Source organism: Staurois parvus, unplaced genomic scaffold, assembly GCF_062004578.1.
Source record: "Staurois parvus isolate SC_StPar_1 unplaced genomic scaffold, SC_StPar_1.0 ptg000025l, whole genome shotgun sequence".
Taxonomy (NCBI): Eukaryota; Metazoa; Chordata; class Amphibia; order Anura; family Ranidae; genus Staurois; species Staurois parvus.
The window spans coordinates 26,297,091-26,325,044 of NW_028317821.1; the positions used below are offsets into that span (position 1 = coordinate 26,297,091).

At 48.5% G+C, this 27,954-nt stretch overlaps 1 protein-coding gene across 1 annotated transcript in view; it reads right to left on the reverse strand.

Annotated features, from left to right (window-relative positions):
* Positions 1–27,954, reverse strand: part of LOC149472001 (solute carrier family 23 member 2-like) — a 194,677-nt gene that overhangs the window by 152,409 nt on the left and 14,314 nt on the right. Inside the window, exon 3 of the mRNA XM_089652729.1 lies at positions 2,975–3,137. Within this exon, the coding sequence (XP_089508855.1) occupies positions 2,975–3,137 (163 nt within the window). The remainder of the gene's footprint in view (positions 1–2,974; positions 3,138–27,954) is intronic.

Below are 27,954 nucleotides of genomic sequence, written 5' to 3' on the forward strand. Positions count from 1 at the left end.
CCGTATGATTGAAAAGAATCTGGTCTGGTGAATTCCCACGTAGGTTTTCTGCATCCACCAACCTTAAAAACGCAGCAAATCCATGGAATCAGTGAACCCCAACATCATCCCCAAACAAGTGCAGAGATAAGCTGACAGACCAGCATCTGGTGCATCAGGCACCTTAACTCGGCATTCGGGAGCATCTTGCAGCACCAATGCTGCTAAACTGCAGCATTATTTCTGGTGCAACAGGCTGCATTGGGTGCCTCGGGTGCCTTAATCCAGTGTTCTGTTCATCCCTCAGTACCAGTTCTGCTTACCAAAATTGATTATGAATATACAAGGTATTAAAATACATGTTTATGTAAATTATGGGAGAAAAGGTGTTGCCCATGCATACCCAAATTTCTGTGCCTGGCTGCTGAGCTCCTTTTCCATTCCAGCACTGCACACAGCTCCTCCACCCCATACTACACTGAGCTGAAATCACATTTCCTTACACACAGCTACGATCTTCACAGAGTTTATCTGGCTATTCCAGTTACACTGCTGTTCTGACCAGGGAATTTAACAGGTCTGAACTGCAACATAGCAGCCAGAGCTGTGTGCAGTACTGGGGCAAAAAAAGATATTTGCCAAGTGCCCTGCCAATGGTGAGCCTTGTCCTTTGTTTCTCCAGCAGTAATATTTGTCCCATCTTTTGCCGGCAGTGATCCCTGCCCTCTTCCTCTCTAGAAGTAATCCCTCTCCAGCAGTGATCCCTGTCCTCTCCCTCTCCAGCATTTATCCCTGTCCTCTGCCTCTCAAGCGGTGATCCCTGTCCTCTGCCTCTCAAGCGGTGATCCCTGTCATGTGCCTCTCCTGCGGTGATCCCTGTCATCTGCCTCTCAAGCGGTGATCCCTGTCCTCTGCCTCTCCAGCAGTGATCCCTGTCCTCTGCCCCTCCATCATTGATCCCTGTCCTCTGCCTCTTCAGCAGTAATCCCTGGTCTCTACCTCTCCAGAAATGACCCTGGTTCTCTGCCTCTCCAGTGGTGATCCCTGTCCTCTCCCTCTCCATCATTGATCCCTGTCCTCTACCTCTTCAGCAGTAATCCCTGGTCTCTACCTCTCCAGAAATGACCCTGGTTCTCTGCCTCTCCAGTGGTGATCCCTGTCCTCTCCCTCTCCAGCAGTGATCCCTGCCCTCTGCCTCTCCAGCATTGATCCTTGTCCTCTACTTCTCCAGCAGCACTCCATGTCCTCTACCTCTCCAACAGTGATTCCTGTCCTCTGCCTCACCAGCAGCGATCCCTGCCCTCTACCTCTCCAGCAGTGATCCCCATCCTCTGCCCTGCCAGTGGTGATCCCTGTCCTCTGCCTCTCCTGCAGTGACCCCTGTCCTCTGTCTTTCCAATGGTGATCCCTGTCCTCTGTCCTGCCCTGTCCTCTGCTTCTCCAGTGGTGCCCCTGTCATCTGCCTCTCCAGAAGTGGCCTCTGTCCTCTGCACTGCCAGTGGTGATCCCTGTTCTCTGCCCTGCCAGTGGTGACCCCTGTCCTCTGCCCTGCCAGCATTGACCCCTGTCCTCCAATCTGCTTACTACTGTCCTTGACATCCCCTGCTGACCTTCCATCCTTTGCCCTGCTGACTCTTTATACACTGCCTTGCTGCCTTCTGTCCTCTGCCCTGCTGATCTCTGTACACTGCCCTAAAAACCAATAGCATCTGTACACTGCCCTGCAAACTGCTGATCCTATCTTCTGCCTTGCTGACCCCCGTACACTGCTCTACTGACCTCCCATCATCTGCCCCCTTGACATTTTTTACTGCATCCGCACATTAGACCGGCTAGATCCGGCCCTGTCTACAACAAAGACAGAGGAAGTGGGTTTTGAGGATGAATAACTTATGTATTACAGGTGTATTAACCATGATTGTTAAGCAAATGCCAGAGTGTAAAGAGCAGTAACACATGACCACCCACTCAGCGAACTCAGGAACCTTTTTTTGTTGTTCTTCTTAACTTTAAAATCTAAATCCAAGTGTCTAATCTATGTAGCCTAGTAAGATTTCTGTATTGCCCTTTTCATTACCAAGGATAATTTTGGTTGTTGTGGATTCCAGGCACCTCTGCCCAGTAAGACTTCTCTTAGAGTGATCCCTACGTTAGCTCTCATTACATCTAGCTCTGTGACACCCCATATACATAAACAGATCTCTCCTTCTGCTCCTTTGCATGGCCTTAGAATAATACCATGGCAGCCATGTAATTGTCAAGAAAATCCCTGTCAGTTTAAATAATGTATGCTCCTCTTTTGTGAGCCCTACTGGTGTTTCCATCTTCTCCCCATCTTTTTCCAGGTTCAGGAGTCATCAAAAGTCTTTATTAGCATATGCGTGGACACATAAATATTCTCTTCTACCATAAATATACAATATATCTTCTAGCAGTTTTTTACATTTCAGTTTTTTTCGAGTTTAAAGGATACTATTATGCAATGTTAACATAAATCTATGTTTACAATTTTATCTGGTCCAGATAAATAAAGAGAAGGACTGGAATACCTTTCCAGGAAATAAACACTTCTGCAAGCTCTGCCCAGAGTGGCTCACATAATAAAAAAAAGGCCTTTAGGATGTGTGATCTCTGCTAAGGGGTAGGAACACAGTTTAAATGATATGATTCTCTTTTTTAGTGGGTATCATATAACTAAATTCCTAGGCTTCTGGCTTCTGGCACTAAAGACAGACAGTTACAGAATTTTCACCAATCTCTTTGTTACTATCTATATATTCATCCCAGCAAAACTGTTTACATAATTTCAACATTTGAGTAGGACTGTTTTAACTTGGTTGAAATGCTCATATGGAGATAATTTAGGAAATCAAATACAATAATGAAATTACCAAAAAAGGTTTCCTACCATACTAGTTCATGTATATGGCATACACAATTAAATGCTGTTGTTTCCCATAGGATGTGAAAGGGCTTAAGAGAAAAATATAATTACTTCTCTCATTCGAGACTGCCATGATTCTGTATAATTTGAAGAAAAGTTCCCAGTTCCATTATACAGCAACAGTTCAGATTCTTGGCACTTCCACTGTGGCAATGATAGTATTGCTAGAGTAGGTGTAATCAGGCTGAAGGTCCCACCTTGTAAGATAGGAAGCCTGTGAGAAACAAAAACAAGATGGAAGTTTCATTAAAGCATATATAAATGGTAAGAGAGAAAAAAATATGTAATAACAATTCATTCATAAATACATTTGTGAGTTGGTCATTGCTGTTACTACACAACTGAGTGGAGTGAACAGCTAGCAATGACATTAACTCAGATACATGCCATTAATATTTATGCTCACTTTGGAGCATTCGAAATACATTCCTATTTTTTTTTTTTTTCTCTTTAAACAAAGATCACTTAGAGCTTCCCAAAATACAGAATGTGTGATGACATCTGGATTTACTTTTACATAGAGGTCCTCTACATCCTTCTGAAATACAGAATACAGAAATACAGAATAAGTGGTGCCCCCTTGATTTCCAAGCACAGAATGTGAGTTATCCCCTGGGTTTCCAAGTATGTGTATGTCCCTTGGATTTTCAGGTACGCAATGGGGTTGATTTACTAAAACTGGAGAGTTCAAAATTTGGTGTAGCTCTGCATGAAAACCAAGCTTCTTTTGTCAAAGTTTAATTTAACAAGCTGAAGTTAGAAGATGATTGGCTACCATGCGCAGCTTCACCAGATTTTTCACTCTCCAGTTTTAGTGAATCAACCCCAATGTGTGGTACTCTGGACATTTCAAAGTATAGAATGTGTCACTCCCTGGATTTCCAATACAGAATGTGTGATATCGCCTGGGTTTGCAAGTATAGAATGTGTGGCACCTTCTAGATTTCCAGGAACAGAGCGTGTGAGAGTGTGTTACAAATCAGTGTCTGATTTTTTTTTACCACAATTCTGGGATATTAAATCCACAGGTTTGGTCACTGACATACAAGGACTTTAATGAGTAGCAGGGCACAGAGGAATATTTGACAATTATTCACGTTGGGTACATACACATGTTACATATACACATTGGTATACACCCATTCCACAGCTTTACCCCTTTATGTACTGCAAGCATGTAAGTGAAAACCACTTTATGACATAAAATACTTATTCTTTTATCAACATCAGTGAGCAAATTTACGTCCATAATTTTTGCCATGGAACAGTGAGATACAATGCTTTAAGAAAATGTCTAAAATATAAACGACTTCTATTCCCCCAAATCAGCTTTAAACTTTCATTCTTTAATGGTTTTCCCGCCACCCTATAGAAGAGCTACTGCTACAGGGCGGCAGGGCTGAGCAAAATCACGTATATATACATGATTTGCATTTCCGAGTAGGGGGCACACATGTGCACCAGCCTACCCACGCCACCTCTAGGGATGTCAATCACCAGGACCCTGCCAGCACCCAGTGATCACCATGCCAAGCTAACAGGGGAGAGACCTGTGTGTAAACAACACAGGTCTCTCTCCTGCCAGCAAGGACATTATTATTATTATTATACAGGATTTATATAGCGCCAACAGTTTGCACAGCGCTTTACAAAATGCAGGTAGACATTACAGTTACAATACAATTTGGTACAAGAAGAAACAGAGAGCCCTGCTCATTAGAGTTTACAATCTAGGAGGAATGGCATGCTGCTTTGTATTTCTCTGCACAGCAGAGAAATACAAAGCAGCATGTTTCCCTGGTAAAACACACAGCACATAATGGAAAACAGCACACAGCACACAGTTAACCTGTTGATAGCCCCAGATGTTAACCCCTTCCTGCCCAGTGTCATTAGTACAGTGTTAGTGCTTTTTATTAGCACTGATCACTGTATTAGAATAATTGGGATATCAGTGGCAGTTAGTCAGTTCCCACCCAGTGTCAGAATGCCCGCTGCAGTCCCACAATAAGTTGCTGATCTCCACCATTGCTAGTATAAAAATAATAAGAATACAAATTCCAGTATATATACCGCCATTTGTAGACGCTATAACTTTCACGTAAACCAATTCATTTACACATTTTGGAATTTTTTTCAGCAAAGACATGTAGGGAAATACATTTTGGCCTAAATTTATGAATAAATTTGATTTTTGTTTATTTTTTTACTGGACATGCTTTATAGCAAAATGTCAAAAATATATATATTTTTTTAAAATTGTGGTCTTTTTTAATTTATAGCGCAAAAAATAAAAACCGCAGAAGTGATCAAATACTACCAAAATAAAGCTCTATTTGTGGGAAAAAAGGACATAAATTAAATTTATATACAGTGTTGCATGACCGTGCAATTGTCAGTTAACGTAACGCCGCGCCGTATTGCAAAAATAGCCTTGTCAAGAAGGGCGGTAAGTCCTCTGGAGGGCAAGTGTTACGTGTTATCGATCAGGTAAGGTCAGAATCTGATTTGGGTTCTATAGGGGAAAATAATGTCTTTAAACGAGGGTGGAGGAGTAAAGGAGGAGGATGGGGTGACCTGATGTTAAACAGAATGAATGTGCCCTGGTTACAGTTTGAAACAGCTTACACATCCCATCTGCTGTAAATCTGGAAGCTCTTGTAATTGTTTTTCCAGTGTCTGCTTATATTATTATAATCAAGACGTCTACAGATAAGGATTTTAAACTCAGTAAAATGATCTGAAAAGCGCCAATATTTTGCATGCAATTTGAATTTCATATCAAACTAATACCAACATGTAGGCAGATACAACAATGTATAGCGAAGTGATCTTAAACCAAGAATTTGCAGCATGTAGCTTTGCATCCAAAGTATTTGGATTCTTCTTGTAAGTTAACCGTCTGCACTCTCCACTACCATATACCAGGTGTCCATAATCGACCACAAAGTAACCGCACAAAAATTCTTGTGAGCAATGATGTTTCATAAGTAGTTTCTGAATCTTTTATATACACCATTTTATTAAATCTATTACTAAAATCATAGCGTAGGCAGTTTTGCAAATTGCAAAATGTTATATATGGTATAATTTATGCAAGCATTATGTTGTCCACGCCCAATTAAAATATTTTCTTTCAAGCAAATTCTGTTACAATTTAACTGTAGCCTTTTACAGCACAAAACGTTCTAAAACAATTTTACAATCCAGAGATAATAGAACAGAAAAATAAAATTAATATTCCCGTACACTATAATCTGAATTTAGTAAATTAGGCAGTTCTATTAAAATACATGACCAGCCTTTCACTTGGAGCACATCATGTGCAAACATAACCGTGTATTAGTTAAAGTACATTTATGGTCAAAATTTAAACATGTATATTTTTTCCATATTGAATTTCAACTATCTCTAACCTACTCCTATTAATATCGTGGCCAGGTGCTACAGCAATATGGAGAAGGACACCTTGCCTTTTATTCTTTTATTCTTCTCTCCCTCTACTAAGATACTGATGTTATGCTTCACCATTGCTCTCTGGTCAGCAGAGGGAGAGCTAAAGCCAAGCAAGCCCATAGACCGCTATGCAGAGAGCTGAAAATACTAGGATTTGTAGTTTGAGACGACAGCCATCTACTAGGACAAATAGACTTCTCACACTACAGATCCAAATAGGCATTGTGCAATAGGAGGTGTGGAGAGATCATTTTTAATAAACTGCTCAGAAAAGTTCTTCCCCTTGGCACTTGAGGGAGTGAGAAAGAGCACCTCTGTCTGGATATTCGCCTGCCAGTGCGAAACCATACCAGTTGAGATCAGAACCTGACACTGGGATTGAGGACCTGGGGGCAGCACAGCATCTCCCACGTCACAGCACCTGCACCGCTGCCACAGGGAGACTGAAGCATCCTCTCACCCTCTGCTTTCCACTGTTTATCACCAGAGGCTTTCAGGGAGAGAACCTTCTTCAGCAAGAGGTCACCACAGCATCCCAGGGACTAATAAGAGAGCTATTTGCCCATTGTTGATACTGCTAGCAGGGACTGAGCCACTGAGAGCAGGACACCAAGTGTACCCAATCCATACTGCACCCATACTGCACTCTATACCTGTCACGTCTATGGTAGTGAGCTCTATAAAACCACAGCTTGGGGTTCCCTGGGGCGCGGAGTCTAAGACCCAGCCTGCTTGTTCACCAGGGCCCCTGATGGTGGGGATGGATTTAGAGCAGGCTGGAACCAGGTCGCGGCCCCCAGGTACACCCAGCTGAGGTAGAAGAGACTGCTAGCGGGAGCAGGGTGCAATGGGAGAAGAGACAGGAGATTCAGTAGACAAGCCGAGGTCAGGACAGGCGGAAAACTAGCGATGTCAGGAATGAGGTGGGGTCGGTGCACGGATAGACAATAGGAGGAATGTCAGGGACAAAGCCAGGGTCGGTACACAGAAATACAATAACAGGTACACAGCAGAACCCATGAGAGCTCCGACAACAACCGTTGATCAGGCAATGTGGCCCAGTCTGAGCACATCTTAAATAGATAGGCAGACAAGGAGGTGGGACAGGAAGTGATGGAAGGGAAGGACATAAAACCCAGGGAATAGCAGACGACACCCATAGGTGAGCACAGACAAACACACATGTGAAGGAAACAAGAGCAGCATGGAGGTAAGAGTAAACACACAAGAGGCTGCAAGCTAACTTCTTACAATACCGCTCTTACTCCAAACCTAGACTGCACCTATGTCAACCCTATACCACATTACACCAAACCATTATTGCATCTGAACCACATCTACCTTGCACCTGTGCTAAGACTATGCTATACCTATACTGCATGCAGGTTAACTGGGACTATCGTTATGTGCACCGTCCAATAATAGCTGGCAGAAGAGCATCTCACAGGACTCCCATAGTAATTATTCTGCAAGTCCCTTTTGTTCCTGTGCCGCCTCCACTTCCGTCCTTGGCGTTGGACAGTGCATACCCTAGGTCTAGGACTAGCATTGCAGCCATAAATGAACTCTAGTAGTATAGTTACAGCACTCTGTAGATTAAACTTTACTACTACTCACTGCTACACTTGAGGTGGCCTTTGCTACTGTTTATGCTGATCTGGAAGCCAAACGTCATCTTATGTCTAGTCCTTACTGTTAATCACTGTGTGTGCTAAATTGTGTTATTACCATTGTTAATCCATTCAAAGCTTTGCTAGTGACTAGAGATGAGCGAATCGAAGTAGGCGAAGTGGAATTCGAGTCGAATATTGGAAAATTTTCGAATCCGAAAAATAGCCTACTTCGGACGCGCGAATCGAAATTTTTCCTAAAATGGCGGCGGACATGTGCGGCGACGGAGCGGGGATGTCTGGGAAGGCGCGCAGACAAGGCGCGCTGACCCATAATGCATTCCTTAATGATATGTGATTGCATTAGCCAATCAGCAGCCAGGCAGCCAGCACTGTGTAATGGTCGAGCTATAAATAGCGGCCATTTTAGAATTCTTCATTTGCCTCCAGTCATTCAAGAGAGGCAGACCGCTCTGTACTAGGGACAGAGTTAGGGACACAGAAACGTTACTTGGGGACAGAGAAACGTTACTTAGGGACAGAGAAGCATTACTGAGGGACACAGAATTGTTAATGAGGGCCACAGAATCGTTACTTAGGGCCAAAGAAACGCTAGTTAGGGCCACAGAATTGTTACTCAGGGACAGACAGAATTGTTACTGAGTGCCAGAGAATTGTTACTTAGGGCCACAGAAACTTTAGTTAGGGCCACAGAATTGTTACTCAGGGACAGACACAGAATTGTTACTGAGGGCCACAGAACTGTTACTTAGGGCCACAGAAACGTTATTAGGGCCACAGAATTGTTACTCAGGGACAGACAGAATTGTTACTGAGTGCCAGAGAATTGTTACTTAGGGCCACAGAAACGTTAGTTAGGGCCACAGAATTGTTACTCAGGGACAGACACAGAATTGTTACTGAGGGCCACAGAACTGTTACTGAAGGCCACAGAAACGTTAGTTAGGGCCACAGAATTGTTACTCAGGGACAGACACAGAATTGTTACTGAGGGCCACAGAACTGTTACTTAGGGCCACAGAAACGTTAGTTAGGGCCACAGAATTGTTACTCAGGGACAGACACAGAATTGTTACTGAGGGCCACAGAATTGTTACTTAGGGCCACAGAATTGTTACTCAGGGACAGACAGAATTGTTACTGAGTGCCAGAGAATTGTTACTTAGGTCCACAGAAACGTTACTCAGGGACACAGAATTGTTACTGAGGGCCACAGAACTGTTACTTAGGGCCACAGAAACGTTAGTTAGGGCCACAGAATTGTTACTCAGGGACAGACACAGAATTGTTACTGAGGGCCACAGAATTGTTACTTAGGGCCACAGAAACGTTACTCAGGGACACAGAATTGTTACTGAGGGCCACAGAACCGTTACTTAGGGCCACAGAATTGTTACTCAGGGACAGACACAGAATTGTTACTCAGGGATACAGAATTGTTACTGAGGGCCACAGAACCGTTACTTAGGGCCACAGAAACGTTACTCAGGGACACAGAATTGTTACTGAGGGCCACATAACCGTTACTTAGGGCCACATAATTGTTACTCAGGGACAGACACAGAATTGTTACTGAGGGACACAGAATTGTTACTGAGGGCCACAACCGTTACTTAGGGCCACAGAATTGTTACTAAGGGACACAGAATTGTTACTGAGGGCCACAGAACCGTTACTTAGGGCCACAGAATTGTTACTCAGGGACACAGAATTGTTACTGAGGGCCACAGAACCGTTACTTAGGGCCACAGAATTGTTACTCAGGGACAGACACAGAATTGTTACTGAGGGACACAGAATTGTTACTGAGGGCCACAGAAACGTTAATCAGGGACACAGAATTGTTACTGAGGACCACAGAACCGTTACTTAGGGCCACAGAATTGTTACTCAGGGACACAGAATTGTTACTGAGGGCCACAGAACTGTTACTTAGGGCCACAGAAACGTTATTAGGGCCACAGAATTGTTATTCAGGGACAGACAGAATTGTTACTGAGTGCCAGAGAATTGTTACTTAGGGCCACAGAAACGTTAGTTAGGGCCACAGAATTGTTACTCAGGGACAGACACAGAATTGTTACTGAGGGCCACAGAACTGTTACTGAGGGCCACAGAAACGTTAGTTAGGGCCACAGAATTGTTACTCAGGGACAGACACAGAATTGTTACTGAGGGCCACAGAACTGTTACTTAGGGCCACAGAAACGTTAGTTAGGGCCACAGAATTGTTACTCAGGGACAGACACAGAATTGTTACTGAGGGCCACAGAATTGTTACTTAGGGCCACAGAATTGTTACTCAGGGACAGACAGAATTGTTACTGAGTGCCAGAGAATTGTTACTTAGGTCCACAGAAACGTTACTCAGGGACACAGAATTGTTACTGAGGGCCACAGAACTGTTACTTAGGGCCACAGAAACGTTAGTTAGGGCCACAGAATTGTTACTCAGGGACAGAAACAGAATTGTTACTGAGGGCCACAGAATTGTTACTTAGGGCCACAGAAACGTTACTCAGGGACACAGAATTGTTACTTAGGGCCACAGAACCGTTACTTAGGGCCACAGAATTGTTACTCAGGGACAGACACAGAATTGTTACTCAGGGATACAGAATTGTTACTGAGGGCCACAGAACCGTTACTTAGGGCCACAGAAACGTTACTCAGGGACACAGAATTGTTACTGAGGGCCACATAACCGTTACTTAGGGCCACATAATTGTTACTCAGGGACAGACACAGAATTGTTACTGAGGGACACAGAATTGTTACTGAGGGCCACAACCGTTACTTAGGGCCACAGAATTGTTACTCAGGGACACAGAATTGTTACTGAGGGCCACAGAACCGTTACTTAGGGCCACAGAATTGTTACTCAGGGACACAGAATTGTTACTGAGGGCCACAGAACCGTTACTTAGGGCCACAGAATTGTTACTCAGGGACAGACACAGAATTGTTACTGAGGGACACAGAATTGTTACTGAGGGCCACAGAAACGTTAATCAGGGACACAGAATTGTTACTGAGGGCCACAGAACCGTTACTTAGGGCCACAGAATTGTTACTCAGGGACACAGAATTGTTACTGAGGGCCACAGAACCGTTACTTAGGGCCACAGAATTGTTACTCAGGGACAGACACAGAATTGTTACTGAGGGACACAGAATTGTTACTGAGGGCCACAGAAACGTTAATCAGGGACACAGAATTGTTACTGAGGGCCACAGAACCGTTACTTAGGGCCACATAAAAGTTAATCAGGGACACAGAATTGTTACTGAGGGCCACAGAACCGTTACTTAGGGCCACAGAATTGTTACTCAGGGACAGACACAGAATTGTTACTGAGGGACACAGAATTGTTACTGAAGGCCACAGAACCGTTACTTAGGGCCACAGAAACGTTAATCAGGGACACAGAATTGTTACTGAGGGCAACAGAACCGTTACTTAGGGCCACATAAACGTTAATCAGGGACACAGAATTGTTACTGAGGGCCACAGAACCGTTACTTAGGGCCACAGAATTGTTACTCACGAACAGACACAGAATTGTTTCTTGAGGGACACAGAATTGTTACTGAGGGCCACAGAACCGTTACTTAGGGCCACAGAAACGTTACTCAGGGACACAGAATTGTTACTGAGGGCCACAGAACCGTTACTTAGGGCCACGTAAACGTTAATCAGGGACAGACACAGAATTGTTACTGAGGGACACAGAATTGTTACTGAGGGACACAGAATTGTTACTGAGGGCCACAGAACCGTTACTTAGGGCCACAGAATTGTTACTTAGGGACACAGAATTGTTACTGAGGGCCACAGAACCGTTACTTAGGGCCACAGAATTGTTACTTAGGGACACAGAATTGTTACTGAGGGCCACAGAACCGTTACTTAGGGCCACAGATTTGTTACTTAGGGACACAGAATTGTTACTGAGGGCCACAGAACTGTTACTTAGGGCCAAAGAATTGTTACTCGGACAGACACAGAATTGTTACTCAGGGATACAGAATTGTTACTGAGGGCCACAGAACCGTTACTTAGGGCCACAGAATTGTTACTCAAGGACACAGAATTGTTACTGAGGGCCACAGAACTGTTACTTAGGGCCACAGAAAGGTTACTCAGGGACACAGAATTGTTACTGAGGGCCACAGAACTGTTACTTAGGGCCACAGAATTGTTACTCGGACAGACACAGAATTGTTACTCAGGGACACAGAATTGTTACTGAGGGCCACAGAACCGTTACTTAGGGCCACATAAACGTTAATCAGGGCCACAGAAATGTTACTGAGGGCCACAGAACCGTTACTTAGGGCCACGTAAACGTTAATCAGGGACAGACACAGAATTGTTACTGAGGGACACAGAATTGTTACTGAGGGCCACAGAACCGTTACTTAGGGCCACAGAATTGTTACTTAGGGACACAGAATTGTTACTGAGGGCCACAGAACCGTTACTTAGGGCCACAGATTTGTTACTTAGGGACACAGAATTGTTACTGAGGGCCACAGAACTGTTACTTAGGGCCACAGAATTGTTACTCGGACAGACACAGAATTGTTACTCAGGGATACAGAATTGTTACTGAGGGCCACAGAACCGTTACTTAGGGCCACAGAATTGTTACTCAGGGACACAGAATTGTTACTCAGGGACACAGAATTGTTACTGAGGGCCACAGAACCGTTACTTAGGGCCACATAAACGTTAATCAGGGCCACAGAATTGTTACTGAGGGCCACAGAACCGTTACTTAGGGCCACGTAAACGTTAATCAGGGACAGACACAGAATTGTTACTGAGGGACACAGAATTGTTACTGAGGGCCACAGAACCGTTACTTAGGGCCACAGAATTGTTACTTAGGGACACAGAATTGTTACTGAGGGCCACAGAACCGTTACTTAGGGCCACAGATTTGTTACTTAGGGACACAGAATTGTTACTGAGGGCCACAGAACTGTTACTTAGGGCCACAGAATTGTTACTCGGACAGACACAGAATTGTTACTCAGGGATACAGAATTGTTACTGAGGGCCACAGAACCGTTACTTAGGGCCACAGAATTGTTACTCAGGGACACAGAATTGTTACTGAGGGCCACAGAACTGTTACTTAGGGCCACAGAATTGTTACTCAGGGACACAGAATTGTTACTGAGGGCCACAGAACTGTTACTTAGGGCCACAGAAAGGTTACTCAGGGACACAGAATTGTTACTGAGGGCCACAGAACTGTTACTTAGGGCCACAGAATTGTTACTCGGACAGACACAGAATTGTTACTCAGGGACACAGAATTGTTACTGAGGGCCACAGAACCGTTACTTAGGGCCACATAAACGTTAATCAGGGACACAGAATTGTTACTGAGGGCCACAGAACCGTTACTTAGGGCCACATAATTGTTAGTCAGGGACAGACACAGAATTGTTACTGAGGGACACAGAATTGTTACTGAGGGCCACAGAACCGTTACTTAGGGCCACAGAATTGTTACTCAGGGACAGACACAGAATTGTTACTCAGGGACACAGAATTGTTACTCAGGGACACAGAATCGTTGAATTAAAGAGTATGTCAGACAACATGCAGAGGAGTGGCAGAGGAGGCAATGTTTTAGGAGCGAGCAGACGTGGCAGCAGAGGAAGGGGTCGAGGCAGCACTATTCGCAGCCAGAGGCCAGTGCTCCCGGTGTCATCCAGCGGTCGTGTCTCCACCGACAACCCTGCCGTCGTCGATTGGTTGGCTTGGTCGTCTTCCTCTTCCCAGGTCACCTCTGACACCTACAGCCAACGGTCGGTGGGTACGTCAGACACAACCGTTAGTTGGCATGGCCCGGGACAAAGCCCACTGAAATCACGTGTCCTCTACCTGCCCCTGTCCTTTGGTGTTCCCTCACCAAGCGAAGTATCGCATGCTGTGGGCTCAGCCCCACTGTACAGTGAGGAAGAGCTAACAGAGGGCGGTCAGGAACGGGGGGAGACATCCGCCTTTTCAGCAGCCAGGCGAAGAAGTAATGGCGAGGAGAGTGGCTCGGTAGCCGGTCTAGAGACAGGTCTGTCTCCTGACCCAGACGCAGCCGAGGGGGCTAGTAGTGAGGCGGAGACCCTACTTGATGATGAGGAGGTTGATCGCACTTGGCAGCCTCGTCGTCATCAGGCAATATCTTCCGCATCATCAGGAGAAGAGGGTGGCAGCTTGGCAGCGAGCAAAACAGTCGGTGGGTTGCCCAGGAGACAGCAGCAGGGTCGCAGCAGTGTCAGTGGAGCCAAACGGCCACGGAGTAGAGCACCAGCTCCACTGCAGCCTACCACCACGGCCAGTAGTGGTGCCAGTGTGCACGGAGGAAGCAGCAGTCAGCCAGTGAGGAGTATCGGGGGCAAAGTTTCCTACTCGGCGGTGTGGCAATTTTTTGTCAAGCCGCCCAAGGAAGTAAACGTAGCCGTATGTCGACTATGTGGTCAGAAAGTCAAGCGTGGCCAGGGGGCCCATGTTGGGACTACAGCGTTGCGGCAGCATATGCAGCGTCGCCATTTGGTGGCCTGGGAAAACCGTGATAAAGATACGGCGGTTCTGCCCGCCCCAGCCCCCGCTCCATCACCCGCTCCGTTACTTGCTCCGTCACCTGACGTCAATCGCCCTCCATCAGCCAGTCAAGGCTCCAACACCTCTGCTGAGGGGAGTTGTCGCTCGTTGGCATCTTCCGCTCGTTCAGATGCTCCTTCTCCTGCTACTCCTCTTCACGGATTCCGTCAGCAGTCTTTCTTGGAATCCGTTTCCAAGAGACAACAGTTTGCGAGCACGCACCCGACGGTGCAAAAGCTGAACGTCCTCCTGTCCAAGTTGCTGGTGCTGCAGTCCCTCCCTTTCCAAGTGGTGGACTCAGCACCTTTCCGAGAAATGATGGCTTGTGCCGCGCCGCGGTGGAGAGTGCCAAGCCGTCATTTCTTCGCCAAAAAGGCAGTGCCAGCCCTGCATTCACATGTAGAAGAGATGGTGGGCCAGTCTTTGAGCATGTCGGTCTCTGCCAAAGTGCACGGCAGCGCCGACGTGTGGAGCTGTAACTACGGTCAGGGACAGTACATGTCATTTACGGCCCACTGGGTGAACGTGGTGCCGTCACAGCCGCACCAGCAACTTGGACAGGTCACGCCGCTTTTGCCTCCACGTTTGCACGTCCTTGGTCCGGCAAAGATGTCCGCCTCTACCACCTCTTCTTCCGCCGTGTCCTCAGCCGCCACCCCCGTGCCAAGTCCCATTACCCGACCGGCATATCACATGTGCAGGGCGCAACGGTGTCACGCTGTGCTGCACCTGGTATGCCTTGGCGAACGTAGTCACACAGGGGAGGAACTTCTCAGTGTAATGAACAGAGAAATCGACAGATGGCTGTCTCCGCGCAAACTCAAAATCGGAACCATGTTGACCGACAACGGAAAGAACATGTTGTCTGCTCTGCGTCAAGGAAGGTTGTGCCATGCGCCATGCATGGCTCACGTGTTCAATCTGGTTGTCAAGCGGTTCCTAAAATCCACCATCCCACTGCAAGACATCCTTAAAATGTCACGTAAACTTTGCATGCATTTCAGCCATTCCTACACCGCAAAGCACACCCTCCTTGAGCTGCAGCGGCAGAACGGAATTGCACAGCATCGCCTGATCTGCGATGTTGCAGCAAGGTGGAATTCAACCCTACACATGTTAGACCGCCTTTACGAACAGCGAAAGGCCATCACCGATTTCCTGATGTTACAAGCGGATAAAGGTACTCCCCTGTGTAACTTTGATGTCAGCCATTGGCAGCTCATGCGTGACACCTGCCGCTTGCTCAGGCCCTTTGAGGAGGCCACGCTATTCGTGAGTCGGCAGGACTATGGGATGAACGACGTCATTCCTCTGTTGCACGTCCTGGAACAAATGCTGTTAACAATGGCTGGTCAGGGTGCGGTAGACGTGGCGCACAGATCTCAACGCCACATGACCCCTGTGGGGGCAGGACAGGAAGAAGAGGAGGAGGTAGAGGAGGACATTTGTGCTCAGGAATTATTGAGTGAAATGGGTGGTTTTTCCACTCAGCGGACAGGAGTGGAGGAGCAGGAGCATCTGGTAGAGGAGGAGGAGGAGGAGACAGAGGACCCAGACGCACCGTGGCAGTATGCTGTGGAGATGGAGGCAGGGAGTCCCTCGCATTCCTTGGCACAAATGGCCCATAGCATGCTCGCTTGCTTGCGTAGCGACAGCCGAATAATAACCATCAGACAGAGGGATGACTTTTGGCTGTCCACCTTGTTGGACCCTCGCTACCGTTCAAAAATGGTGGCCTTTTTCACACCTGCTGAGAGGGAGGCCAAAATAACGTACTATAAAAACCACCTATGTAGTCAGTTGGTCTCTGCCTTTGTGCGCCAACGTCCATCCTCAGACACTGTGGGCCCTGTGCGCTCGCGTTCCGCTGCCATGGCAGCAGGGGAGAGGTGGGGTGGTAGGAGCAGTGGCAGCTCCACCAGCAGCGGCTGCCTCAGTCTGCAGTCGATGATGAGTAGCTTTCTTCACCAGCGCAGTGAGGAAACTACTAACCAGCCGCAGCAGCAGCAGCAGCAGCATCAGGTGGACCTGGAGCAGGATCTCAAACAACAGGCTTGGGCCTACTTGGACAGCACCCTGCCAACCGAGGTAGACAATCCCCTTGACTACTGGGCAACGAAACTTGACCTTTGGCCCCAACTAGCTGAATTTGCCCTTGAAAGGCTGTCATGCCCGGCCAGTAGCGTGGCATCGGAGCACGTGTTTAGTGCGGCAGGAGGTATTGTAACTCCGCGGAGGACACGACTGTCCACCCAAAGTGTGGAGAGACTCACGTTTGTGAAAATGAATCAGGCGTGGATTAGTCTGGATTTCAAACCACCAGTTCCTGACACAACTGACTAAATCCGCCATGAATCATGCCTCAAACATGTGCCACTTTCAGGTCTCCTCACACACTGCTGGTGTGTTCCATTTTTTGTCATAGGGTGCTGGCAGATTACGGGCCTCCCATAGCTGCTGCCAGGCCCCTAATCTGCCATGGGCCCCTATATACCGCCTCCTCATGCTGCTGCCAAGTCCAGAGTCTGTCATGGGTCCCTGTACGGCCTCCCATTGCTGCTGTCTCCATCGCCACACTCTGCCATGTGCCACTTTCAGGTCTCCTCACACACTGCTGGTGTGTTGAATTTTTTGACATAGGGTGCTGGCAGATTACGGGCCTCCCATAGCTGCTGCCAGGCCCCTAATCTGCCATGGGCCCCTATATACCGCCTCCTCATGCTGCTGCCAAGTCCAGAGTCTCTCATGGGTCCCTGTACGGCCTCCCATTGCTGCTGTCTCCATCGCCACACTCTGCCATGTGCCACTTTCAGGTCTCCTCACACTGCTGGTGTGTTGAATTTTTTGACATAGGGTGCTGGCAGATTACGGGCCTCCTATAGCTGCTGCCAGGCCCCTAATCTGCCATAGGCCCCTATATACCGCCTCCTCATGCTGCTGCCAGGTCCAGAGTCTCTCATGGGTCCCTGTACGGCCTCCCATTGCTGCTGTCTCCATCGCCACACTCTGCCATGTGCCACTTTCAGGTCTCCTCACACACTGCTGGTGTGTTAAATTTTTTGACATAGGGTGCTGGCAGATTACGGGCCTCCTATAGCTGCTGCCAGGCCCCTAATCTGCCATAGGCCCCTATATACCGCCTCCTCATGCTGCTGCCAGGTCCAGAGTCTCTCATGGGTCCCTGTTCGGCCTCCCATTGCTGCTGTCTCCATCGCCACACTCTGCCATGTGCCACTTTCAGGTCTCCTCACACACTGCTGGTGTGTTGAATTTTTTGACATAGGGTGCTGGCAGATTACGGGCCTCCTATAGCTGCTGCCAGGCCCCTAATCTGCCATAGGCCCCTATATACCGCCTCCTCATGCTGCTGCCAGGTCCAGAGTCTCTCATGGGTCCCTGTACGGCCTCCCATTGCTGCTGTCTCCATCGCCACACTCTGCCATGTGCCACTTTCAGGTCTCCTCACACACTGCTGGTGTGTTGAATTTTTTGACATAGGGTGCTGGCAGATTACGGGCCTCCCATAGCTGCTGCCAGGCCCCTAATCTGCCATGGGCCCCTATATACCGCCTCCTCATGCTGCTGCCAAGTCCAGAGTCTGTCATGGGTCCCTGTACGGCCTCCCATTGCTGCTGTCTCCATCGCCACACTCTGCCATGTGCCACTTTCAGGTCTCCTCACACTGCTGGTGTGTTGAATTTTTTGACATAGGGTGCTGGCAGATTACGGGCATCCTATAGCTGCTGCCAGGCCCCTAATCTGCCATAGGCCCCTATATACCGCCTCCTCATGCTGCTGCCAGGTCCAGAGTCTCTCATGGGTCCCTGTACGGCCTCCCATTTCTGCTGTCTCCATCGCCACACTCTGCCATGTGCCACTTTCAGGTCTCCTCACACTGCTGGTGTGTTGAATTTTTTGACATAGGGTGCTGGCAGATTACGGGCCTCCCATAGCTGCTGCCAGGCCCCTAATCTGTTATAGGCCCCTATATACCGCCTCCTCATGCTGCTGCCAGGTCCAGAGTCTCTCATGGGTCCCTGTACGGCCTCCCATTGCTGCTGTCTCCATCGCCACACTCTGCCATGTGCCACTTTCAGGTCTCCTCACACTGCTGGTGTGTTGAATTTTTTGACATAGGGTGCTGGCAGATTACGGGCCTCCCATAGCTGCTGCCAGGCCCCTAATCTGCCATAGGCCCCTATATACCGCCTCCTCATGCTGCTGCCAAGTCCAGAGTCTCTCATGGGTCCCTGTACGGCCTCCCATTGCTGCTGTCTCAATCGCCACACTCTGCCATGTGCCACTTTCAGGTCTCCTCACACACTGCTGGTGTGTTGAATTTTTTGACATAGGGTGCTGGCAGATTACGGGCCTCCCATAGCTGCTGCCAGGCCCCTAATCTGCCATAGGCCCCTATATACCGCCTCCTCAGGCTGCTGCCAAGTCCAGAGTCTGTCATGGGTCCCTGTACGGCCTCCCATTGCTGCTGTCTCCATCGCCACACTCTGCCATGTGCCACTTTCAGGTCTCCTCACACTGCTGGTGTGTTGAATTTTTTGACATAGGGTGCTGGCAGATTACGGGCCTCCTATAGCTGCTGCCAGGCCCCTAATCTGCCATAGGCCCCTATATACCGCCTCCTCATGCTGCTGCCAGGTCCAGAGTCTCTCATGGGTCCCTGTACGGCCTCCCATTGCTGCTGTCTCCATCGCCACACTCTGCCATGTGCCACTTTCAGGTCTCCTCACACTGCTGGTGTGTTGAATTTTTTGACATAGGGTGCTGGCAGATTACGGGCCTCCCATAGCTGCTGCCAGGCCCCTAATCTGCCATAGGCCCCTATATACCGCCTCCTCATGCTGCTGCCAGGTCCAGAGTCTCTCATGGGTCCCTGTACGGCCTCCCATTGCTGCTGTCTCCATCGCCACACTCTGCCATGTGCCACTTTCAGGTCTCCTCACACACTGCTGGTGTGTTGAATTTTTTGACATAGGGTGCTGGCAGATTACGGGCCTCCTATAGCTGCTGCCAGTCCCCTAATCTGCCATAGGCCCCTATATACCGCCTCCTCATGCTGCTGCCAGGTCCAGAGTCTCTCATGGGTCCCTGTACGGCCTCCCATTGCTGCTGTCTCCATCGCCACACTCTGCCATGTGCCACTTTCAGGTCTCCTCACACTGCTGGTGTGTTGAATTTTTTGACATAGGGTGCTGGCAGATTACGGGCCTCCCATAGCTGCTGCCAGGCCCCTAATCTGCCATAGGCCCATATATACCGCCTCCTCATGCTGCTGCCAGGTCCAGAGTCTCTCATGGGTCCCTGTACGGCCTCCCATTGCTGCTGTCTCCATCGCCACACTCTGCCATGTGCCACTTTCAGGTCTCCTCACACTGCTGGTGTGTTGAATTTTTTGACATAGGGTGCTGGCAGATTACGGGCCTCCCATAGCTGCTGCCAGGCCCCTAATCTGTTATAGGCCCCTATATACCGCCTCCTCATGCTGCTGCCAGGTCCAGAGTCTCTCATGGGTCCCTGTACGGCCTCCCATTGCTGCTGTCTCCATCGCCACACTCTGCCATGTGCCACTTTCAGGTCTCCTCACACTGCTGGTGTGTTGAATTTTTTGACATAGGGTGCTGGCAGATTACGGGCCTCCCATAGCTGCTGCCAGGCCCCTAATCTGCCATAGGCCCCTATATACCGCCTCCTCATGCTGCTGCCAAGTCCAGAGTCTCTCATGGGTCCCTGTACGGCCTCCCATTGCTGCTGTCTCCATCGCCACACTCTGCCATGTGCCACTTTCAGGTCTCCTCACACACTGCTGGTGTGTTGAATTTTTTGACATAGGGTGCTGGCAGATTACGGGCCTCCCATAGCTGCTGCCAGGCCCCTAATCTGCCATAGGCCCCTATATACCGCCTCCTCAGGCTGCTGCCAAGTCCAGAGTCTGTCATGGGTCCCTGTACGGCCTCCCATTGCTGCTGTCTCCATCGCCACACTCTGCCATGTGCCACTTTCAGGTCTCCTCACACTGCTGGTGTGTTGAATTTTTTGACATAGGGTGCTGGCAGATTACGGGCCTCCTATAGCTGCTGCCAGGCCCCTAATCTGCCATAGGCCCCTATATACCGCCTCCTCATGCTGCTGCCAGGTCCAGAGTCTCTCATGGGTCCCTGTACGGCCTCCCATTGCTGCTGTCTCCATCGCCACACTCTGCCATGTGCCACTTTCAGGTCTCCTCACACTGCTGGTGTGTTGAATTTTTTGACATAGGGTGCTGGCAGATTACGGGCCTCCCATAGCTGCTGCCAGGCCCCTAATCTGCCATAGGCCCCTATATACCGCCTCCTCATGCTGCTGCCAGGTCCAGAGTCTCTCATGGGTCCCTGTACGGCCTCCCATTGCTGCTGTCTCCATCGCCACACTCTGCCATGTGCCACTTTCAGGTCTCCTCACACACTGCTGGTGTGTTGAATTTTTTGACATAGGGTGCTGGCAGATTACGGGCCTCCTATAGCTGCTGCCAGTCCCCTAATCTGCCATAGGCCCCTATATACCGCCTCCTCATGCTGCTGCCAGGTCCAGAGTCTCTCATGGGTCCCTGTACGGCCTCCCATTGCTGCTGTCTCCATCGCCACACTCTGCCATGTGCCACTTTCAGGTCTCCTCACACTGCTGGTGTGTTGAATTTTTTGACATAGGGTGCTGGCAGATTACGGGCCTCCCATAGCTGCTGCCAGGCCCCTAATCTGCCATAGGCCCATATATACCGCCTCCTCATGCTGCTGCCAGGTCCAGAGTCTCTCATGGGTCCCTGTACGGCCTCCCATTGCTGCTGTCTCCATCGCCACACTCTGCCATGTGCCACTTTCAGGTCTCCTCACACTGCTGGTGTGTTGAATTTTTTGACATAGGGTGCTGGCAGATTACGGGCCTCCCATAGCTGCTGCCAGGCCCCTAATCTGCCATGGGCCCCTATACCGACTCCTCATGCTGTGACGTTGCAACAAGGTGGAATTCAACCCTACATATGTTAGACCGCCTTTACGAACAGCAAAAGGCCATCACAGATTTCCTGATGTTAAAAGCGGATAAAGGTACTCCCTGTGTAACTTAGATGTCAGCCATTGGCAGCTCATGCGTGACACCTGCGCTTGCTCAGGCCCTTTGAGGAGGCCACGCTATTCATGAGTCGGCAGGACTATGGGATGAACGACGTCATTCCTCTGTTGCACGTCCTGGAACAAATGCTGTTAACAATGGCTGGTCAGGGTGCGGTAGACGTGGCGCACAGATCTCAACGCCACATGACCCCTGTGGGGGCAGGACAGGAAGAAGAGGAGGAGGTAGAGGAGGACATTGGTGCTCAGGAATTATTGAGTGAAATGGGTGGTTTTTCCACTCAGCGGACAGGAGTGGAGGAGCAGGAGCATCTGGTAGAGGAGGAGGAAGAGGAGACAGAGGACCCAGACGCACCGTGGCAGTATGCTGTGGAGATGGAGGCAGGGAGTCCCTCGCATTCCTTGGCACAAATGGCCCATAGCATGCTCGCTTGCTTGCGTAGCGACAGCCGAATAATAACCATCAGACAGAGGGATGACTTTTGGCTGTCCACCTTGTTGGACCCTCGCTACCGTTCAAAAATGGTGGCCTTTTTCACACCTGCTGAGAGGGAGGCCAAAATAACGTACTATAAAAACCACCTATGTAGTCAGCTGGTCTCTGCCTGTCTGCGCCAACGTCCATCCTCAGACACTGTGGGCCCTGTGCGCTCGCGTTCCGCTGCCATGGCAGCAGGGGAGGGGTGGGGTGGTAGGAGCAGTGGCAGCTCCACCAGCAGCGGCTGCCTCAGTCTGCAGTCGATGATGAGTAGCTTTCTTCACCAGCGCAGTGAGCAAACTACTAACCAGCCGCAGCAGCAGCAGCATCAGGTGGACCTGGAGCAGGACCTCAAACAACAGGCTTAGGCCTACTTGGACAGCACCCTGCCAACCGAGGTAGACAATCCCCTTGACTACTGGGCAACGAAACTTGACCTTTGGCCCCAACTAGCTGAATTTGCCCTTGAAAGGCTGTCATGCCCGGCCAGTAGCGTGGCATCGGAGCGCGTGTTTAGTGCGGCAGGAGGTATTGCAACTCCGCGGAGGACACGACTGTCCACCCAAAGTGTGGAGAGACTCACGTTTGTGAAAATGAATCAGGCGTGGATTAGTCTGGATTTCAAACCACCAGTTCCTGACACAACTGACTAAATCCGCCATGAATCATGCCCCAAACATGTGCCAGGTCTCCTCACACTGCTGGTGTGTTCCATTTTTTGTCATAGGGTGCTGGCAGATTACGGGCCTTCCATAGCTGCTGCCAGGCCCCTAATCTGCCATGGGCCCCTATACCGCCTCCTCATGCTGCTGCCAAGTCCAGAGTCTCTAATGGGTCCCTGTACGGCCTCCCATTGCTGCTGTCTCCATCGCCACACTCTGCCATGTGCCACTTTCAGGTCTTCTCACACTGCTGGTGTGTTCCATTTTTTGTCATAGGGCGCTGGCAGATTACAGGCCTCCCATAGCTGCTGCCAGGCCCCTAATCTGCCATGGGCCCCTATACCGCCTCCTCATGCTGCTGCCAGGTCCAGAGTCTCTCATGGGTCCCTGTACGGCCTCCCATTGCTGCTGTCTCCATCGCCACACTCTGCCATGTGCCACTTTCAGGTCTCCTCACACTGCTGGTGTGTTCCATTTTTTGTCATAGGGTGCTGGCAGATTACGGGCCTCCCATAGCTGCTGCCAGGCCCCTAATCTGCCATGGGCCCCTATACTGCCTCCTCATGCTGCTGCCAGGTCCAGAGTCTCTCATGGGTCCCTGTACGGCCTCCCATTGCTGCTGTCTCCATCGCCACACTCTGCCATGTGCCACTTTCAGGTCTCCTCACACTGCTGGTGTGTTCCATTTTTTGTCATAGGGTGCTGGCAGATTACGGGCCTCCCATAGCTGCTGCCAGGCCCCTAATCTGCCATGGGCCCCTATACCGCCTCCTCATGCTGCTGCCAGGCCCAGAGTCTCTCATGGGTCCCTGTACGGCCTCCCATTGCTGCTGTCTCCATCGCCACACTCTGCCATGTGCCACTTTCAGGTCTCCTCACACTGCTGGTGGGTTCCATTTTTTGTCATAGGGTGCTGGCAGATTACGGGCCTCCCATAGCTGCTGCTAGGCCCCTAATCTGCCATGGGCCCCCGTACCGACTCCTCATGCTGCTGCCAGGCCCGTAATCTGTCATGGGCCCCTGTTGTCGCTTGTTGGCATATTCCGCTCGTTCAGATGCTCCTTCTCCTGCTACAGCTCTTCACGGATTCCGTCAGCAGTCTTTCTTGGAATCCATTTCCAAGAGACAACAGTTTGCGAGCACGCACCCGACGGTGCAGAAGCTGAACGTCCTCCTGTCCAAGTTGCTGCTGCCAGGCTCGTAATCTGTCATGCGCCCCTGTACCGCCTCCTCATGCTGCTGCCAGGTCCAGAGTGTGTCATGGGCCCCCGTACCGACTCCTCATGCTGCTGCCAGGCCCGTAATCTGTCATGGGCCCCTGTACCGCCTCCCCATGCTGCTGCCAGATCCAGAGTGTGTCATGGGTCCCTGTACGGCCTCCCATTGCTGCTGCCAGGCCCGTAATCTGCCATGGGCCCCCGTACCGACTCCTCATGCTGCTGCCAGGCCCGTAATCTGTCATGGGCCCCTGTACCGCCTCCTCATGCTGCTGCCAGGTCCAGAGTGTGTCATGGGTCCCTGTACGGCCTCCCATTGCTGCTGTCTCTATCGCCACACTCTGCCATGTGCCACTTTCAGGTCTCCTCACACTGCTGGTGGTTTCCATTTTTGTCATAGGGTGCTGTATGGCCTCCCATTGCTGCTGCCTCCACCGCCACACTGTGGCTCCACACTCTGGTTTTGGCCCCGTGACTGCCCAAATGAGTGAAGTGTGCGGTGATTCTAAGATCGACGGCACTCATCTGCATGTCATACTGACTGACAGTATTATTTCTCTTCCCCAGCAGACTCCAAGGGCATTTAAATTAAAGGTACAGTGTTCTGCACTAATATTAAGTCTCTCTGAAGCCTAGAAACACCCTTTTTTAAGTTAAATTCACAGCGAATATATTCGACTCAAATCGAAATTTTTCCACGAATTCGCCGAATCAGTCGAATCGAATTTTTGAATACTTCGCTCATCTCTACTAGTGACCAACCATATTTGGTGACAATATATTAGGTTTGCCTTTACTATCCAGATTGGTGCCTGTTTTCTTTAATATAGCACTACTATTGGGTATTAAGTATTATCTTCAATCAATTCCTGTGATATTGTATGTTTATACATTAAACCTGGTGTGCCAGAGGACCTGAAGTTCTTGAGAAGGTCGAGGTAATGAACAGAGGACCCATTCTATCAAGTGTCTCCTACAGGGGTAGCGCTACAATATGAAATATCTTGAAGTTTGAAAACGTACTTTTTAAAGAATACCACACATTTACCTCCTTGAATGTAGGGACACATATTTACTATGCCCTGTGAGTATGCATTCACACATTTCACAGAGCCTGCCTAAACTACAGAAGTGCTAAGAGAAGGAGTGCCAGGAGGCGGTGTCATGAAAAACACCACATAATATCTGTTTGCAGGCAGATATGTGCCATAGAAATGTAGTACCTAGAAACTGAAAATAAAAGAAATGAGCAGAGTAAAAGTTGCAAAACATGTGGATAGAGATGGCCAGCAGAAAGGTGCCACTCACAGCATGTAAGAAGATTTTTCAAGTTATAATTATATTTGAAAATCAAAAATAAGCTTTGTATTGCTAATAAAATGCAGATGTTATAAAATCAAAGTGTATGCTATGACTTTAGACCTCTTTTAAGGCTCTCAAGCTATCAAGCAAATTCTATTCAATGTACTGTAACTAGACTGTTTTTTTTTTATAAAAAAACACCCACCCATACCAATTCATTACCACTTACTGGATTCAATGTTTATCCAAACATGTTGCTCTTGCCTTGATGTTATGCTGTAGAGTGCTAAAAAAGGCCCAGCTGGGACAAGGGGTTAAGGAAAACGTGCCCACGTGTAGTAATACCACTACATAGTGTTTAAATGTATTGTGGATGAGAGTCAAGAACATGTCAGTGACTGTTTGTTCTAAGGTACAGGCGTTTCTGCACACACAGATTTTCTTCACTTCTTGTTCTTTTCTATGCCCATCAAACAAAATAAAAAAAAGGATAAATCTCTCAAAAAGGATACAAAAACATTACAAGCAGATGACAGGCGTTCTAAAGCTTTGATACGCTATCCTAGCTAAACTAAAAAAGTAATGACTGGAGTTGGGCTTTAATTAGAGTAAAAGGCAGCATACTAATGCTTTAAAGCCCCATTAAAGTCTCATACCTTTTTAGCCTGGTCTGTAGCTTCTTCACCATATCTTGCACCATATGTTGCAGTTTAATGCTCTCTTTCTACAGTGCTGGATAGTGCTGAAATGTAAAGTGTACCTACTACTGGAAGAGTGGTAGCCATTTTGGGGGAGACCAAGTGCTGAAGATGACTCCTATTGGCTGAAAGACCTGGATCTACCCACTGGACAGAGGTGGGAGAGGAGAGAAAACCCACACTGAGAGGAATGGCTGGAGCTGCTGTCAAAGGAACAGTGTGTGCAGGGCTGCGTCAGTAAGTGATAGGCACTACTTTAAAGTGCTGGCTGAAAAGACTGTAATCTGTGGGTCCAGTGATCTGCTATTCCATTGACATGCCAGAGATCAGCTGTTACAGGGACCTGCTGTTCCACACACCTGCTGGCTGTGCTGTTGAGAACTGTGAGTTACTGGGTTACAAAGTTTTGCTGTTACAGAGGCTACCCTCTACCCTCTCGCATCAACTATTGTGTTGTGTGCATCAAGGACTGGATTAAAGTGAGGGACAGTGTGGTGTGACTGAAGGGAAGACTCCATAATAGAAAGATAGCAAGGATGCTGCTGTGTCATCTGGAGTGTTGAGAGGCCTCCAGCCATTTGTTCCTGTTTTAACTTGTTAACTCTTGGAGTTACAAATACTCCCAGTTGAGAGCTCCAATCAAAGATACAGGACCCTAACCCAAGTTAACTGTGTTGAGAACCCACTAGTCTGTGTTTTAGAGAGGGGCTCCTTGATATTGGTTATTTTCCTCAGCAGTCCTACCTCAACAGTTCTTATTTACAGAACTGTCACATCTGTGAGCTGGATTTATTACACTTCGTTCTTTAACACAATTGTAATATATGGCAGAGAATTATTGTTTGTTGCCTATTTCCATGCAGGGCATATTTGCCAAATAAAACTGTTGTAAACCAAGATGTGTTGGTGATTTCAGGTACTTCCCAAGTTAGTCATCACTTCCAGAAGCAGAAGGATCCAATCAACAAATGATCCTGCTACAAATGGGGTCTCATCTAGGATATCTTCTGATCTGTGAGTAGAGTGATGACCACTTCAGTGAGCCAGAGTGCAAGAAGCAGGGTGGCCAACCAGGGTTAAATGTAGCCATTGACTATCCTGGGGCCTCTGGGAGAACAAAAAAATCTGGCAGGTAGTGGAGTTCTTGTCACCTGACCACCAAATATTTATACTGGCCTCAAAAGTGGATCAGGCCACCTCCCACACTTACATGTTGTTGAAGTAGAGGAGAGGCATTTCAGGGTATTTTAAAACAGCTAGTTGAACAGTGGTTTTAAAGCCCATGTAGTACAACTGAGAATGCCAACTCTGAATCCAGAGAGTACGTGTCAGGCAGAATTGAGAGAAGAGATCCATGTACCAGCACCTAATAAAGTGTGAGTTCATTGGAACCCTGGGAGACTTTGTGGCAAAGTGCCAAAAGTGCAGCCTACACTAGATCTGGTTACTAGAATTTGAGAGCCTTTTGTCTGTTGTATAAGAAGCTTTGATAAAGGGATCAGGCTATGCGGACCCTGGGTGTATGGGACATCCTTAAGAACCAGAAGCTTGAGGGGACTACCTCAGAGGTTATGGGAAATTTAAAGCTCAGTCAGCAAGGTTGCACCTCCTATGGCTAATAAATATTTTCCAGGCTGTGTTTGGGCAAACAGAAAAGAATTTTGATGTTGTGTACCAGTTTGAACTTACTTATCAGAGTAAAGGGGAGAAGTTGTCTGAACACATGAGGCATCTCAACAGGATACTGCACCAGCTGCTTCTAACATGGTTGATAAAGTTCAGGCTTTGAGGGGTACACAGTTCCTAGACTATATTGCTCCAGCTAAAGACTCAACAAGGTGGCAGGAACC